The sequence below is a fragment of the Symphalangus syndactylus genome, chromosome 14 (genome assembly GCF_028878055.3).
Source record: "Symphalangus syndactylus isolate Jambi chromosome 14, NHGRI_mSymSyn1-v2.1_pri, whole genome shotgun sequence".
In the NCBI taxonomy this organism is placed as follows: domain Eukaryota; kingdom Metazoa; phylum Chordata; class Mammalia; order Primates; family Hylobatidae; genus Symphalangus; species Symphalangus syndactylus.
This window is the reverse complement of record NC_072436.2, coordinates 79,423,466-79,441,493: the sequence shown is the minus strand read 5'-3', so window position 1 is coordinate 79,441,493 and position 18,028 is coordinate 79,423,466. Positions and strand designations below refer to the sequence as shown.

Genomic DNA, 18,028 nt, shown 5'->3' with positions numbered 1-18,028 from the left:
ACTGTTCATTCAATGTTATTGCTATATAGTATTTCAATTAATAGTCCACAATTATCCTTTCTACTTTTTTTTGCATTTGAATAGCTATGCAAAGAGTATGTAATTATTTATTTATTTACAAACAAGGTCTCACTCTGTTGCTCAGGGCTGCAGTGCAGTGACGTGATCACGACTCACTGCAGCCTGAACCTCCCCAGGAACAAGCAATCCTCCTACCTCAGCCTCCCAAGTAGCTGGGACTACAGGCACACATCACCACATCTGGATACTTTTATTTGTATTTTTTGTAGAGGCGAGGTTTTACCACATTGCCCATGCTGGTCTCAGTCCTGGGCTCATGCAATGCACCTACCTTGGCCTCCCAAAGTGCTGGGATTATAGCCATTAGCTACCGCGCCTGGCCTAGTTATTTTCAACAGGGCTGCTGTTAGCATTCTTGACTCTGCCTTTGGGTGATCACCAGGGGTATTTTGTTAGGCATACACTTAGAAGAGGAATTACTGGGTCATAGGGTATGCAGATGCACATATGGAGAGTACAAATTATTGAACCACTTATTAAATTTGTGTTTTCACAAAGACTTTTAAAAGAAAATTAACATTTTACAATTAACTGTTATAAAACCTAGTAAATGATGACATATCATGCAGCCATTAAAAGAATTCTTTTCAAAGAATATATACCGGCCAGGCGCAGTGACTCACGCCTGTAATCTCAGCACTTTGAGAAGTTGAGGCAGGAGGATCACCTGAGGTGAGGAGTTGGAGACCAGCCTGGCCAACATGGTGAAACTCCATCTCTACGAAAGTACAAAAATTAGCCAGCCATGATGGCAGGTGCCTGTAATCCCAGCTACTCAGGAGGCTGAGGTGGGAGAATCCCTTGAATGCAGGAGGCAGAGGTTGCAGTAAGCCAAGATCACACCACTGCACTCCCGCCTGGGCGATGGAGCAAGACTCCATGTCCAAAAAAACAAAGAATGAGTACCAAAGGAGGCAACTGATCCATTTACAAAGTTCTATTAGTGGTTTCTTATATGTGCATAAACAAGGAATTTTTCTACCATAGGCGTTCAACGTATTGCCCTTTAAAGAACCAAAAAAAGAAAATGAAATACAGCATGTCCTTTTAAAATTCAATTGGGGAAAAAATATTTTCAAGCACTTATTCGGTAAAATTAGACAATCATAGCAGGCCTACACAGATGTGAGCGGAAAACAATATATTAATAACTGAACTGCCAACATACACACCAGAATCATATTTTTACTACATTAGATAATGGAACACTATCAAAGCAGTATAGGCCAAGGGAAAGATGAAGCTGTATCCATGGAAGAACACTGAAAATCAAGAAATGTATAATCAACTGAGTCCCAATGAGAAGTACATAAATATGAGGCAGAATTCAAACAAGAGAAAAAACACTAACCTGTTTAAAAAAAAAAAAAAAAAAACACTTTGAGGTATGACAAAGAACTATACATATCTAATATATACAATTTGATGAGTTACTAACCTAGTCTTTTATGTACTACAAATGCTGAGACATTAAAAGATACACCTAAATGGAAGAACAATACTAATATCAAAGTGTTTACATTGTAGCTTAAGTAAAATTTCACTTAACTTATTTAGCATCCTTTATGAGACAGTTCAACAACATTTAACTGCAATTTGAAAACAGAGTAATCACCAAGGTGTTTCCAGAATCAAAAAGATAGTATTGTTATTTTTTTGTTTCTGTTGGATGGATCTAACAAAGAATGGTGAAAGGTGCTGAAAAGAACAATACTGAGTGCTAAAATATGAACCATGTCAGGAAGAAGCCTCTAAATTTGATATGAAAACTATAATTACTAAAAAACAGATTAATACAGGTATATAAAACAGTATAAAAAATCACACCTAGTCAACAAGAATGTCCCCCCACACCCAAATACTTAGACTACTGCATTAAAAATTTTTAAATTCCTCTTTACCTGTTGTTTCCCAAGTTTTCAAGGCAACCTTCAATGAATCTCATTCGAATCTGTCTATCTGTAAACCAACATACTAACGAACAAAGAAGTTTCTCTGCTTCATTTATTAATCCTTCAGAAAGATTAACCTATAAAAAATGTATATAAAATTACTATTAATCCTAATTGCATCTTGCTGAAATTTCTTAGTCTTCTGGCTCTATTAAATAACTTACTGCATCTTCATCTTGGACTATATCCCACAACAAAGTATTTCCTTTCTTGCAAACATTATCCAAGTTAATGTCTGTAACAGCATTACTGTTGAATTGATGTTTATGAACTACAGGTCCTGAAGAGAAAAAAAAAAAAAAACAGCACACTATAGAGAAATGCAGCTGACTGATTATAGCATTCATATGGTTAGCAAATCCAAAGAAAAGTATACAATTATTTTTCTCAGATCATAAAATAAAAACACATTAGCACAATATTTTGGTTTGTTTTTTGTTTTTAAATAGAGACTGAGTCTCGCTATGTTGGCCAAGCTGGTCTTGAACTTGTGGCCTCCAGTAATCTCCTTCCTCAGCCTCCCAAAGTGTTGGGATTACAAGGGTAAGCCACTGCACCCAGCATGACACAATACTTAGGAGGAGAAAAGAATAGTGCCATTTAGATTTGATAAGGCTAAAGTGAAATCGTTTCCTTTCTATAGTCTCTTTGCTATTTATAATGATTAATATTTTCACGTCAACAGAACTGTACATAAATACTTGAAACGAAGTGTGAATAAGACAACATATTTGAAATAATTATTTAACCAGACATTCCTCTAAATGTCCTATATAATCTTTTATAATCCCTATATTTAAAAAAAAAGTTAACACTATTTTTATTGGAGATAATTTACTCGAAACATTCAAATTAAAAGACTCTATTATAGAAATACTATACTTTGTTTAGACATTCACCAGCAATAGGACATTTGGATAGTTTCTAGTTTTACGCTATTATTAACAAAACTACCATAAACATCTGTGTAACAAGTTTTGCGTAATTTCCTTTCCTTTCTCTTGGGTAAATACTGAGGATTGACATCGCTGAGTCATAAGATATTATGTATGTTTAAAAGAAAACTGCTGAAAAGATTTCCAAAGAGGTTGTGCCATTTTACATTCCCATCAGCAGTGTATGAGAGCATCAGTCCCTTTCTTCCATATTCTCCCTAACACTGTAGTACTGTCACTCTTTTTAATTTCTGCCATTCTAATAGGTATGTGGTGGAATCTCACTGAGGTTTTTAATTTCCATTTCCCTAACGACTAATGATGTTAAGAATCTTTTTGTATGCTTATTAGCCATGTGTATACCTCTTTGGTGAAATAAGTAATTTGCCACTCTTTAATTGGGTTTACTATTGAGTTATGAAATTATTTTATATTCCAAATACAATCCATTTCTTAGATATATTAATTTTCACATATTTCTTCTAGTCTGTGGCTTGTCTTTTTTTTTTTTTTGATGGGTGGGGGGATTGTTTTGTATTTCGCTTTCATAATTTTATTAAAATACATATATAATCAAGATGGAGAACATTTCTATCACCCTAGAAAGTTCCCTTGTGATCCTTTACAATCAATCCCCACCACCCTCAAGCCCTAGGCAATGATTGAGGAGCTTTCTTTCCTTACAAATTACTTTTGACTGTTCTAGAACTGCACTTAAGTAATACATAGTATGTACTTTCTTCTATTTCTAGCTTCTTTTGCTCAGAATGATGTTTTTCAATATTCATCCATGATGTTGGATGTGCCTGTAGTTCTTTCCTTTCTCCTGATCAGCAAAATTCCACTATGTGAATATACCAGTTAATTCCAGTTGGAAGGCCTTCTGAATAAAGCATCACACATGAACAAATCTTTTGGCAGACATGTTTTCATTTCCCTTGGGTAAAAACCTAGGGCAAAAAAACTGCTGGGTCATATGGTAGGTATATATTTAACTTTGTGATAAAGCAGTTTGATACATTTTGAATGTTTTGTCCCCTCCAAATCTCATGTTGAAATGTGACCTCCAGTGTTGGAGGTGAGCCTAGTAGGAGGCATTTGGGTCATGAAAGCAGATCCCTCATGAATGTTTTCATGCTGTCCTCACCATAGTGTGAATTCTCACATTGAGTTTAGATGAGATCTGGTTGTTTAGAAGAGAGTGGCACCCCTCCAACCCCCCGTTTCCACTTTCGCCATGAGACCCCTGCTCCCCCTTCACATTCTGCCATGATTGTAAGCTTCCTGTGGCCCTCACCAGAAGCAGATGCTGGCACTACGCTTCTTGCACAACCTGCAGAACTGTGAGCCAAAATAAACCACTTTTGTTTATAAACTACCCAAACTCAGGTCTTTTTTTTTTTTTTTTTTTTTTTTTTTTTTTTTTTTTTTTTTTTGAGATGCAGTCTCGCTCTGTTGCCCAGGCTGGAGTGGAGTGGTATGATCTTGGCTCACTGCAACCTCCGCCTCTCAGGTTCAAGTAATTCTCCTACCTCAGCCTCCTGAGTAGCTGGGACAACAGGTGCCTGCCACCACGCCCAGCTAATTTTTGTATTTTTAGCACCAACGGGGTTTCACCATGTTGGCCAGGCTGGCCTCGAGCTGCTGACCTCAGGTGATCCACCTGTCTCGGCCTCCCAAAGTGCTGGGATTACAGATGTGAGACCACACCAGGCCATTTCTTTATAGCAACACAATAATGGACCAACACACAGTTCTCCAAAGTGATTATATTTTATGTTCAACAGCAAGATATGACAGTTCCAGCTCCACATTCTAATGTCAATCCTTGATAGTATCAGTCCTTAATTTTACTCATTTCAATAGGTATGTAGTAGCAGCTCACTGTGGTTTTAACTTACATTTACCAGATGACAAGAGACACTGAGAGTGTACTTACTGGCCATTTCCTTTTTTTTTTTAGACGGCGTCTCACTCTGTCATCCAGGCTGGAGTGCAGTGGCGTGATCTCGGCTCACTGCAACCTCCACTGCCTGGGTTGAAGTGATTCTCCTGTTTCAGCCTCCCAAGTAGCTGGGACTACAGGCGAGCACCACCATACGCAGCTATTTTTTTTTTTTTTGTATTTTTAGTAGGAATGGGGTTTCACCAGGTTGGCTAGGCTAGTCTCGAACTCCTGACCTCAAGTGATCTGCCCACCTCAGCCTTCCAAAGTGCTGAGATTATAGGTGTGAGCCACCGTGGCCAGCCCTTGTTGACCATTTCTATATATCATCTTTTATGTAATATCTGATCGACACTTTTGCCCATTTTTAAATTGACTGTCTTACTGTGTTGGAGGAGGTCTTCTAGTACTAAAAACATAAAACAAGGTAGATTTGGAAAGCATTAACATACACTATCATTTTATTCTGTCTACAATGGGTTGTGAAAAGAAAACCATTTTGTTCAATTTCTAACTCCATGCAGTAAAAAATACGTAAAATATTGATTAAAGGAAAATTTGAGAAAAGGATGATAAAAATTTACAAATATGGCATCACATTCAGTCAGATGACCTCAATCTAACCTACTCCTTTCTCAACCACAATAGCACAACAATAAAATAAGCCAAAATAACTTAACCTAGACAGATCATGTACAAAAAACATGTACAAATCAGTAAATTGTTGCCAAGGTCCACAAGTTGTGTTTCTAAGTGTGTTTATGGCCTCTTAGCATAAACCTAATCCATCAGGTTTACTTATAATGTACTGGCATTCCAAAACCCATTTACTAGGCCAGCATATGTTGATGATACCAACCAAACAAGAGGTTAAAGGCCTTTAAATTGCCAATTCTAAAACTGTTTTTCACTTTCTTATTTTTTTCTTGCTTTACTTATTAATTCCCTACTACTCTTTACCTTCCTCCATCCTCCATTCTTTCAAGTCTGGTCATGTCCTATTATTTTAAGATTGATTTAGACTTGAACAATCATTTCTCAAACTCGCCCCTCCTTATTCCCTCCTACCCTTCCCTAACCCCAAGCAACCACTAACCTTCTGCCTGCAGATTTGCCTATTCTAGATATATCACATAAATGGAATCATATAATTTTATCTTTTGTGATTTCCTATTACTTTTAGGTCCTAGGATTTCTGAATATAAATTCTAATACAACCATATATTTTCTAAAATATAGAGCTTTAATTATTACATTATTGCTATATATTTTCTTTCCCCGCTGAATAGCTCAATAGAACTGCAGGACTTATTTATATTCATGATGGACTATTTATAATAATTTAATACCCTTGGGAAAAAAAAAAACTACCATATGGAAGTTATTTTGACAAAAACATTTAAGTACCATAACCTTAACTATTGAGGCCTTTCAACAAAGTAAGATAAATTATTCCTGTTGTGAACAAGGTAATGTATTTTACTTAGAGTCTTACCTTGACTAAGATGTTCATGGTAAATGGAAGCTAAATTGGGAAGATGTTGTTGGAGGTGAGATGTCAGTTCTGCATGTGAATTAATCTGAACTAGCTCCTCTTCACATCCAGATTCTTCACCATCAAAATCAGCCATATTTTTTTCTGATTTTGCACTAACCTGGGAGCTACTACAACTGACATCATCTGCACTTAGCATATCATCAACCATATGCCTACAAAACAGAGAAAGGCACAAAGTTAGTAATTACAAATGTAAATGTAATTTGTGAACCACAAAAAATACCTCTCTTAAACTTACAAATACACTTAGAAACAAACTGACATCTGCTTATTAACAATCTGGAATGTTGAGAGCTTTACGAAACTGAAAACTTCACACTGTCAGAATTATTAAATAATTTTCGTATATACACTCATATTACTGGGCCTATTAACACACCTCATTAGAACAAATTCAAAGAACAATTTTAGGCAAGATCACTAATATTCACTATTTACATATTATTTTATACAAAGTCTATAAAATGTGAAACTATAAAAAGTATGGTTTTTTACAACTGTAGAATCAAACCAAAAAAATATTTCAATTTAAGGATGCAGTCTTGATGGACTTAATATTAATTGGGGAACTTCTAACTAAACAAACCCAAATTAAGTATTCATTTCTAAAACACACCGTTACCGGTCATAACGACAAAATGATTTAAAAAATCGAAAAATAACATGAAGTTCAGGGTTGATTTAGAGACTCACAAGTAGTACCATTAATACACAGAATATGAAAAGAGCTAAAATGAAAAATTAAATCATTAGGTCTTGTGAGGTATGGAATGGGTACAGGTGTCAAAACTAAGATTTGCAGTGTACCAAACTGAATATATTGCACCTCAGTTTTGTAACAAACTAACTGCTTTGTCTTCATCATGAGCTGTGCTGGGGACAACTGTGAATGTTTGCATCTATAATGCAAGACAGTGTGCCAGTGGTTCTCAATCAGGGGTGAATTTAGGCCCCTGGGGGAAATCTGGAAATATCTAGAGATATTTTTGGTTGTCAAAACGGAGGAGATGCTAGTGCAATTTAGATACAAGGCTCAGTATACTGGCAAACATTCTGCAATGCACAGGGCAACATTAACATTGCTATAAATTCAAATTAAAAAAAAAAATGTTCTGGCCCAAGGCTGGGCATGGTGGCTCACACCTGTAATCCCCGCACTTTGGGAGGCCGAGGCAGGCGGATCATTTGAGGTCAGCAGCTCAAGACCAGCCTGGCCAATATGGTGAAACCCTGTCTCTACTAAAAATACAAAAATTAGCTGGGGCATGGTGGCAGATGCCTATAATGCCAGGTACTCGGGAGGCTGAGGCAGAAGAATCACTTGAACCTGGGAGGTGGAGGCTGCAGTGAGCCAAGATCGTGCCACTGCACTCCATCCTGAACAACAGAGTGTGACTGTGTTTAAAAAAAAAAAAATTTTTTTTTAATTATCTGGCCCAAAATGCCAATCTTGAAAAACACTTCCTTAATCTCAGATGCATCAGTGATAAGAATTAAAAAGCAAAGGAAATAAAGAAGTAATACGTATAGATATGTAGTTCACCCTAACAATTGAATTCTGGAAGATCTGACAAATTGTCGAGGATAGCAAAACTCAATCTGATAAAGGGCATACCCATGATTCATCATAAACTCACATACTATCACTCGTAATGACAATAATAAATATGCAGCTAACACTTACCGAGCACTTATTGTGTACCCATCACATTAGTTAGCCCAGGAAATCCTCACAATAAAACCATGAGATAGATACTATTGTGCCCATTTTATTTTTAGAGACAGAGTCTCATTCTATTGCCCAGGCTGAAGTGTAGTGGTGCAATCATAGCTCACTGCAGTCTTGATCTCCTGGACTCAATCAATCCTTCCACCTCAGCCTCCCAATTATCTAGAACGACAGGTGTGCGATACCATGCCTGGCTAGTGTTTTTAATATTTTTGTAGAGACAGGGCCCCACTATGTTGCTCAGGCTGATCTCAAACTCCTGGCCTCAAACGATCCTCCTGCCTTAGCCTCCAAAGCACTAGGATTATTGTTCCCATTTTATAGATGAAAAAAATGAAGAAAAATTAGTTATTTTGCCCATCATAATACCACCAGTAAGTGACAGAATCACATATTTGGTATATTTCACAGATAACCAAAAAGTTTTATGCTGGAGCTTACCCTTTTAAATACCCTCAAATTAGGAGATGTGTAAAATTTCCCTTTCTTAATCACAATTTAGGAAAGTTTCCATAAGCACTCATATCTTTTTTAGGCATTTATTACAAGAAGTTGAAAATCTAATCCTGTGTTGTCCAATATAATACCAACTAGCCATATGTGACCATTACACACATAAAACATGGAAGGTCTAGGCTGGGTATAAGTAGCTCGGGCCTGTAATCCCAGAGCTTTGGGAGGCTGAGGCAAAAGGATTGAGGTCTAGGGTTCAAGACCATCCTGGGCAACATAGCAATACTCTGTCCCTATGAAAAAAAAATATTAAGAATTAGCTAGGAGTGGCAACACACACCTTAAGTCTCAAGTACTCAGAAAGGTGAGGCAGGAGGATTGCTTGAGCCCAAGAGTTTCAGACTATGGTGAGCTATGATCACATCACTGCACTACAGCCTAGGTGACAAAATAAGACCCTGTCTCTTTAAAAAAAAAAAAAAAAAAAAGGCCAGGCGCAGTGGCTCACGCCTGGAATCCTAGCACTTTGGCAGGCTGAATCATAAGGTCAGGAGTTCAAGACCAGCCTGGCCAATATGGTGAAATCCCATCCTACTAAAAATACAAAAATTAGCCAGGCATGGGCAGGGGGTGGGGGGCGCCTGTAGTCCCAGCTACTCGGGAGGCTGAGGCAGAAGAATCGCTTGAACCTGGGAGGCGGAGGATGCAGTGAGCCGAGATTGTGCCACTGCACTCCAGCCTTGGCGACAGAGCGAGACTCCAACTCAAAAAATAAATAAATAAATAAATAAAAAGGCCGGGCCTGGTGGCTCACACCTGTGATCCCAGCACTTTGGGAGGCCGAGGCGGGCAGATCACCTGAGGTCAGGAGTTCAAGATCAGCTTGGTCAACATGGTGAAACCCCATCTCTACTAAAAATACAAAAAAAGTAGCCAGGCATGGTGGTGAGTGCCTGTAATTCCAGCTACTCAGGAGGCTGAGGCACGAGAATTGTTTGAGCCTGGGAAGTGGAGGTTGCAGTGAGCCTAGATCGTGCCACTGCACTCCGGCCTGGGCAACAGAGCGAGACCCTGTCTCAAAGAAAAAAAGAAGAAGAAGAAAATAAATAAATAAATGAATACATATTTTAAAGAATTAAAGGGTGGCTTGTCTAAATTGAGAAGTGCTATAAAATATGCACTAAATATTGAAGACTTGGTAAGAAAAAAAGGAAATACCTTACTAATTTTTATACTTATTACATGTGGAAATGGCATTGTGGATATTATTGGTTTAACATGATTAAAACTGGCTGGGCGCGGTGGCTCACGCTTGTAATCCCAGCACTTTGGGAGGCCGAGGCAGGCGGATCATGAGGTCAGGAGATCGAGACCACGGTGAAACCCCGTCTCTACTAAAAATACAAAAAAATTAGCCGGGCGTGGTGGCGGGCGCCTGTAGTCCCAGCTACTCGGAGAGGCTGAGGCAGGAGAATGGCGTGAACCCAGGAGGTGGAGCTTGCAGTGAGCCGAGATTGCGCCGCTGCACTCCAGCCTGGGAGACAGAGCGAGACTCCGTCTCAAAAAAAAAAAAAAAAAGATTAAAATTAGCAACCTGGTTTTCTACTGTTGTTGTTTTGTTTTTGAGTCTCACTCTGTTGCCCAGGCTGGAGTGCAGTGGTGTGATCTCAGCTCACTGCAACCTCCACCTCCCAGGTTCAAATGATTCTCCTGCCTCAGCCTCCCAAGTAGCTGGGATTACAGGCGTGCACCACCATGCCCAGCTAATTTTTCTATTTTTAGTAGAGATGGGGTTTCGCCATGTTGTTCAGGCTGGTCTCAAACTCCTGACCTCAAGTGATCCACCTGCCTCGGCCTCCCAAAGTGCTGGGATTACAGGTGTGAGCCACCGTGCATGGCCAACAACCTGCTTCATTTTGTGTTTTTAAATGTGCCCAACAGAAAACTTGAAATTATCTATTTGTAGCTTACATTTATAGTTTGCACTATACTAATGAATAGCACTGATACAGAATTGCAAATTGAATAAACATAGGATATAATACTTCCCTAAAGGAAATATGAACTGAATATTTATTTTGAAGTAGGCTTACCCATCGTGGTGGTGGTGATGGTGGTGGTGGTGGTGGTGATGCTGTGGACCAATAAATTGTCGACAATTAAATAATTCATTCCCAATAGTCTCCCCAAGGAAGTCCCCAGTTCGTGTGATACAAGACTCCTGAGACCCTTGTGCTATATGAGTAGCATTCATTTCCCCTGAAATATCATGTTCTGGGTCTTCAGAGTGTGAACAAGCATCCAGCATTCGCATTCGATTATCTACTGATGGCAATGATTCAGTGTTAAAAACCAGGTCCTTTCCTGTTCCGCTGCTTGTCCCATTTCTTTCTGACGTGCCTTGGGAGTCCCCCAGGCAAATACCTGCTTGACTCTCCAACTTTCTATTCCGAAGATCTGTACCACAACTGCTTTTGGGACGATTATGACCATGATCATCATCTTCATCTTCCTCTTTGAGGGCTTCAATATCTGCAATGTCTTCTGACTGTACCTCACTGCCAGGGCTCCCAGCTGACTGGCTTGCATGGCTAGAATTGACCTCATTGCTAGATCCATCACTATGCCCACTACTGCTACCAGGACCACTGCTTCCATCTTCACCACTGTTGGCAGTTTCGTCAGAACTTCCCTGCATGGATTCCTGTATTTTGAAACAAACAGATTTAAATAAATATTTAAACCTGTAAGAAAAAAGGTAACCAACATTAATAAACTGTACTTCTTAAAAAGGCTGTCAGTCTTGTTATACTCCTTTGAACAATACAAAATGGAATTAAAAACTCAAAGGACATCAAAAATATTATGTAAAGGAGAGGACAAGCCCAAACATGAATTATGTATATATACCCAATTCAAATGATAAACACGCCAGAAAGCCAAAAATGCCTTTAAAAGAAGAAAAACCTATTTTCATACCTCTGTGTCTGAAAGTCGTTGTTGCACATGTTTGGTTCTATTAATAAGCTGCTCATCCATTTCAATGTCACTACCTCCACTTTGATGTGTATCGCTATTATCACTGCTTTGAGGACTAGCCGCAGGTGACCCTATATAAAATATATTTTTTGTTTTTACTTCTAATTTATATTAACATAGGGTTAACAGAATGATATTATCATTTGATTCCTTGACCTAGTTACCAAAGCTTTATGGTAAGTAGCCAAAAATAAAATCTCTACATATGTTAACATTTGCTCATGATTTCTAAAGAAGATGTAATATATTTCAATTAAAAGTCAAGATGTTTATGATTTTAAGAAAAATGGGTAACACGAATATGTTAAAGGTTTACATCTCCTCAAAATGAACTTTATGACTAGTACAAATATATTATTATGTAAAATCAATGAACTCTAGAAAATCACTATACAAAACTAAGTCATGTTGCCATGAATTTCTAAGGCTCAACTTACAAGGTGATGGAGCTGTTCTTCTAAGCTCTTCTTCCTCTGAAGGAAAAGGAAAAAACAGGAGACAAACATTCTAAGTGACTGAGCTTCTTTGAGACAGCGTATCAGTTGTTCATATTACATAATCAACAAGATACAGGTGGAGAAACCTGCAATAAGGTTAAGTACCCACCACCTACAGTAGTTGTTGGGGGTGCCTGCACAGAAAAGCCTAAGAGAGGGGTAGTATACGTTGTCAGGATACAAAAACTGAGTTCAAGTAATGTTTCAGAAAGCCCTTGAAAGCTATATATGTTAAAAAAATAAAAAAATACCCACTGGCCGGGCACAGTGGCTCACGCCTATAACCCCAGCACTTTAGGAGGCTGAGGCAGATGGATGACAAGGTCAGGAGATCAAGACCATCCTGGCTAACACGGTGAAACCCTGTCTCTACTAAAAATACAAAAAAATTAACTGGGCATGGTGGCAGGCGCCTGTAGTCCCAGCTACTCGGGAGGCTGAGGCAGAAGAATGACGTGAACCCGGGAGATGCAGCTTGCATTGAGCTGAGATCGCACCACTGCACTCCAACTTGGGCGACAGACCGACGCTCCGTCTCAAAAAAAAAAAAAAACAACCCACAAAGCACCTGACATGGCAGAAAATTTGAAGCAGAAAACACGAAAAGATAACTGAATCATTATGTTCTACTCTTAAAATTATTTCTGAAACAAAACTTGTTTACAAAATGAAATCTCAAAAACTTTTGTTTAAAAAAAAAGATAACCAAAGCTGAGAAAATACAGTAACTATAAAGACTTTATCACTATCCTTCACTTAAAAGGTAAACCAAAACATGAACTAATCACAGTATTAATCCTTTTATATGTACTCTTCTACCCATCCCACACTTATTTTAAAATAAAGATTGAATTGAATGTATTAGCAGAAAATACTTCAAATCTGAGTGAGAAGCTCTCAACAATTTACTTCAAAATACATGACACTACTAACCTTTCTTATTTCCAATGGGAATATTGGTATTTAATAAAGATGCAAAAGAACTCTGTTTAGACAACTGAGCCTTAGTTGCTAGTGCATTATTCCACAGTGCTTTAATTAACATGGATGCCAAGTACAGTGTCTAAAAAAAGAGAGGGAGAGATTTCAGTTCGAGAATTCCAGGCAACACTAACAAATTTAATATCCTTTTTGTCAAACTGAAATGCCAAGACAATAAAATGAAAGTTAAATTATCTGAATCACAAAGAAATTTTCACTTCATGGGAAAAAAAAAACTATTATGTTTTTAATGTATTACCTGTTCAGTATGAACACTTGGCTCAAGAGCTGAGACCAGATTAAGTAGATGTCTAAGTGGTACGGGATCCAAATTCTTGATGAGTGAAGGAAATAAGTCATGTATATACCGACTACAATGTTTCAACTAGAAAATCAAGTTAGAGAGAATGGTCAAAAATAATTGCCCAACACATGTAGATTACCTGATATAAAAACAGTCTGAAAGTCAAAAAGTTGGCCAGTACACTAATATTTTTTAATATGATGGTAAAATGCTAATTATCCAAGATGATGAATGGCAGTGCATAAAATAGTAAAAATAAATTCACCTAAACAGAAATGAAACTTAACCAAATGCCAAGCTGAATTTCCTAATTATAAGAGGGAAGGCTGGGCGTGGTGGCTGATGCCTGTAATTCCAATACTTTGGGAGGCTGAGTTGGCAGGACAGCTTGAGCCCAGAAGTCTTAGAACAGCCTGGGCAACATAGCGAGACCTCATCTCTATAAAAAATACATTTTAAAATTAGGTGGGTGCTGAGGTGCACACCTGTGGTCCCAGCTACACAGGCGGCTATGGTGGGAAGATCTCTTGATTCCAATGGAATTAATTTACATGTCATAACACAAAAATAAGTTAAATAGTAAATTAAAATACAAATAAGACAATAAATTACACTTAGGAGAAAAAAGTAAATTATCACAGGTGTACCAGATTTGTTATTAAATCTTTATCAAGTATTTATATAATGCTTTTATTTTACTAGAGTACACAACAGAAACCCTCATAAAGATTTATAAAATAATAAACCATGAGATACAAAGATTTCTTTGTTATAATAAACACATATGTAAATTCATGAGGGACAATATTTATGAAGACATAAACACTAAATATTATGTCATGTAAAATAAAAGTATTTTACAGCCATGAAGCTGCTAACTACTAAATCAAGATAAGGTAATAAACAGAAGATTAGACAAGTAATTCCCAATTTGAGGGCTGTCAAATGTAAAGTTTCCTACTTTTAATACATAAAAAATCTATTAAAATATAGTGTTTTCAAAAACACTGATTTTTATATTTTGTAGGCATACACATATGAATTTTCTTCTGCTGCTTCTCTTTCAGGGTAAATATGCACAACCTAATACTGAAATATAAGGTGAAATACATGTAAGAAAACATAATACTGCAGGAATTCTTCTATCTTGGTGAGGCTTCTTATAAATTACACTATGTGCTTCTACTGCTATTTACTTTAACACCACTAAGTATCCATTTAAAAAACAATGGCAGTACTTCAATACTACAAACAGTATTTGATTTTAAGGAGAAGTGAATACTCAGTAACTTTACCACTTTTATAGGTTTGACTAAGAATGTTAATTTCAATATAGTATTAAGTAACATTACAGATTAAAATATACAGGTTAAGTATCCCCTATCTGAAATGCTTGGAAGCAGAAGTGTTTCAGATTTTGGGTTTTTCCACACTTTGGAGTATCTGCATTATATACTCACCAGTTGAAGATCTCTAATTCAATAATCCAAAATCTGAAATGTTCCAATGAGTACTTCTTTGAGCACCATGTTGGCACTCAGATCTCAAACTTTGTGGCAGTTCAAATTTTAGAGTTTTGGATTAGGAATTCTCAATTTGTACTAATAGTTTTCTCTACTTTTTGCCAACAAGTAACTCTTACATGCTTTTTCTACTTAAAATATGATAAAAACATATGCACATGTTTATATATATAGTATATGTATGTATATAATAAACTATATTATATACTATATGTAATATATAATAAACTTCTGATTTTCTGCCAATTTAACCATTAAGATAATGAAATTTCCATTATATTGCTGGAGTTTCAAGGGTATTAATCTGCCACTTGGTTATTTTTGTTTTGTTTTATAGAGATGAAGTCTCATGATATTGCCCAGTCTAATTTTAAAACGCCTAAGCTCAAGTGATCCTCTTGCCTCAGCCTCACAAAGTGCTGAAATAACAGGAATGAGCCACTGAGCTTATTTTTAAGTAACAAGACCCTTGAGAAAAAAAATCATAAAATCCTGTAACTGAGGTCAAAAAAAAAAAAACCCATTCTTTCAAATGTGTACATTATTTAATTCCAAAGTACACAAAAAATATTATTAAGAATGCATGGTGGCGGCAGCAGCAGAGCAGGAGGAGGAGGACAAAGAGGAGGAGGACAAGGAGGATGAAGAAACAAAGATGACGAACAGGACAAAGAAGAAAGACAAAAACAAAGACGATGAAGATGAAAAAGAAAAGGGTATCAGGGAAGATGGGAGAATAGAAAACGCCAGGAATCCACTTCTATACCAAGACAAAAAATGTACTAGCCAAATCAGATGTAAGTATCCTGGAACTCTAGAGTCAATCTGAACTTCTATGCTTAATAATTTCAGCCTCCAATGCCATAGCTGCTACTGCTACCGATTTCTGACACGCACACTCCCAACCTGCCCATGCAATGATAGGCAGCTATGGAGACAGCAATACAGGTTTCTGGTACAGCTTCTGGAGACAGGTGGGCAATAAGGACCACGTCCCCCAACATCAAGATTCTCTGTTCTGACAGCTAGCTGATTGCTAATTCTGACTGATGAGTACAGGCACAGAGGCTGGCTGCCATTGTTTCAACACAAACCGTCTGAAATGATTACTAGAGGTCTCAGAGTTGCACTTGTTTTTTGGGGAACAAAACAAAAAAGGAAAGAACAAAAAGTCCACAGAAAATATACCTGAAGTCCATCTGTTGCACTTCCTAGACGAATTGTTTTTTGTTTTTGAGACAGTCTTGCTCTGTCACCCAGGCTGGAGTGCAGTGGTGCGATCTCAGCTCACTGCAACCTGTGCCTCCCAGGTTCAAGTGATTCTCATGCCTCAGCCTCTCAAGTAGGTGGGACCACAGGTGTGTGCCACCACACCCAGCTAGTTTTGTTTTCTTTGTTTGTTTGGTTTTTTTTTTTTTTTTTTGTATTTTTGGTGAAGACAGGGTTTCGCCATGTTGGCCAGGCTGGTCTTGAACTTCTGACCTCAAGTGATCTGCCTGCCTCAGCCTCCCAAAGGGCTAGGATTACAGGTGTGAGTCACCACACCCAGCCACTAGACCAAGATTTTAAAAAACTTTATCTCAAAGATACTAAGAGTAAAGATACTAAGAGTAAAGACAGGAAAACAATGCATGAACAAAATGAGAATATCAGCAAACGGACAGAAATTATAATTTCCAAAAAGAAATTACGGAAATGAAAAGTACAACAACTGAAATGAACAATACACTACAAAAGGATTCAAAGGCAGCTCTGAGCAAGCAGAAAAAAGAATCAGCATATCCAAAAGCAGGACAACTGAAATTATCAAGTCTGAGGAAAAGAAGAAAAATGAATAGCCTAAGGGACCTGTGGGATACCATGAAGCAGAGCAACACATTCATTTTGGAAATCTCAGAATGCAAAGGAAAATGGAAAGACAGAATACTTAAATAACTAAATAAATAAATAACCAATTTGATGAAAGACATGAATCTACAAATCCAAGATGTTCAACAAACTCCAAGAAGGATACACTCAAAAAGACCCCTATCGATACACAACGCAATCAGAACGTAGGAAGTCGAACACGAAAATCTCAAAAACCGTAAGTAACTTGTCACATACAAGAGATCCTCAATAAGATTATCAGCCAATTTCTCATCCAAAACCTTAGAGGCCAGAAGGCAATGAGCTGATATATTCAAGGGGCTAAAAGAAAAATCCTGCAATAAGAATTCTAAATTCAGCAAAACTGTTCTTCAAAAATTAGGGTTGAAATTAAGACACTCGCAGAAAAAAGCTGAAGGAGTTTGTGACACTTATACCTGCCCCATAAAAATTGCTAAAAGGCAGTTTCCCAGTGTGCTTCTAGCCACTAAATGGGAGAAGGGGACACAAGATGGTAGCAGCCACAAACTCTAGTTCCAGCCTCCCGCTGCTCAATGACCTGCTTAGCACTGGGGCAGCCAGGGCTGGAATGACCGGGCCTGAGCTAGCCTGAGCTGAAAAGAGTAGCTGTTTTTTCACAGCCAGCCAAATGACTCAGAAAACCTAGAATGTTTGAGGAAAAAGTGTTCACTATGTTGGGTTGGGCAACATGTGGAGGAACTGAAAGCCTGAAGCCTGGGCCCAGGAATTGAGGAAATGTGAGGTTGGGGCTCAGAGGTGCTCACACTGAGGCAGACCCTTGGGTGATCAGCTAGTTGCCAGAATGCTTCAATGCTCACCTCCAACTCCTGATTGAGTACTTGGTGCTCTTGTGGTGCACCATACCAGACCCCATGCTATATAAGCTTGCTGGGACCAGCCCAATCTCAGAGCCCCACATCCCTCTGTTGTTGCTGTATCCCCCATGAGGCACTTGTCTGTATCCTGCAAGACAGGCACTCCCCGAGGAGAGGGACAGCAGCAATGAACTATCCCTGTGTTCTCAGTGACCAGCATGAAACCCAGCACGAATAGGCATTAGTAATTGTTGGAATGAACCCTTTTCATGTCTTCAAAAGTTCTGGGGAATAATGGAATGATTTAATTTGATCTTTGAGTAGGG

The 18,028-nt window shown here is 38.0% G+C and overlaps 1 protein-coding gene across 3 annotated transcripts in view; it reads right to left on the bottom strand.

Moving 5' to 3' along the window:
- The window catches only part of USP34 (ubiquitin specific peptidase 34), a 295,723-nt gene that overhangs the window by 152,368 nt on the left and 125,327 nt on the right, over window positions 1-18,028 (bottom strand). For all 3 annotated transcript variants that reach the window (XM_055242296.2, XM_063617918.1, XM_063617917.1), the window contains exons 11-18: window positions 13,430-13,555; window positions 13,123-13,252; window positions 12,130-12,165; window positions 11,633-11,763; window positions 10,747-11,357; window positions 6,409-6,623; window positions 2,198-2,313; window positions 1,983-2,110 (exon numbers count right to left, since the gene is read on the bottom strand). In XM_055242296.2, the coding sequence (XP_055098271.1) occupies window positions 1,983-2,110; window positions 2,198-2,313; window positions 6,409-6,623; window positions 10,747-11,357; window positions 11,633-11,763; window positions 12,130-12,165; window positions 13,123-13,252; window positions 13,430-13,555 (1,493 nt within the window). The remainder of the gene's footprint in view (window positions 1-1,982; window positions 2,111-2,197; window positions 2,314-6,408; window positions 6,624-10,746; window positions 11,358-11,632; window positions 11,764-12,129; window positions 12,166-13,122; window positions 13,253-13,429; window positions 13,556-18,028) is intronic.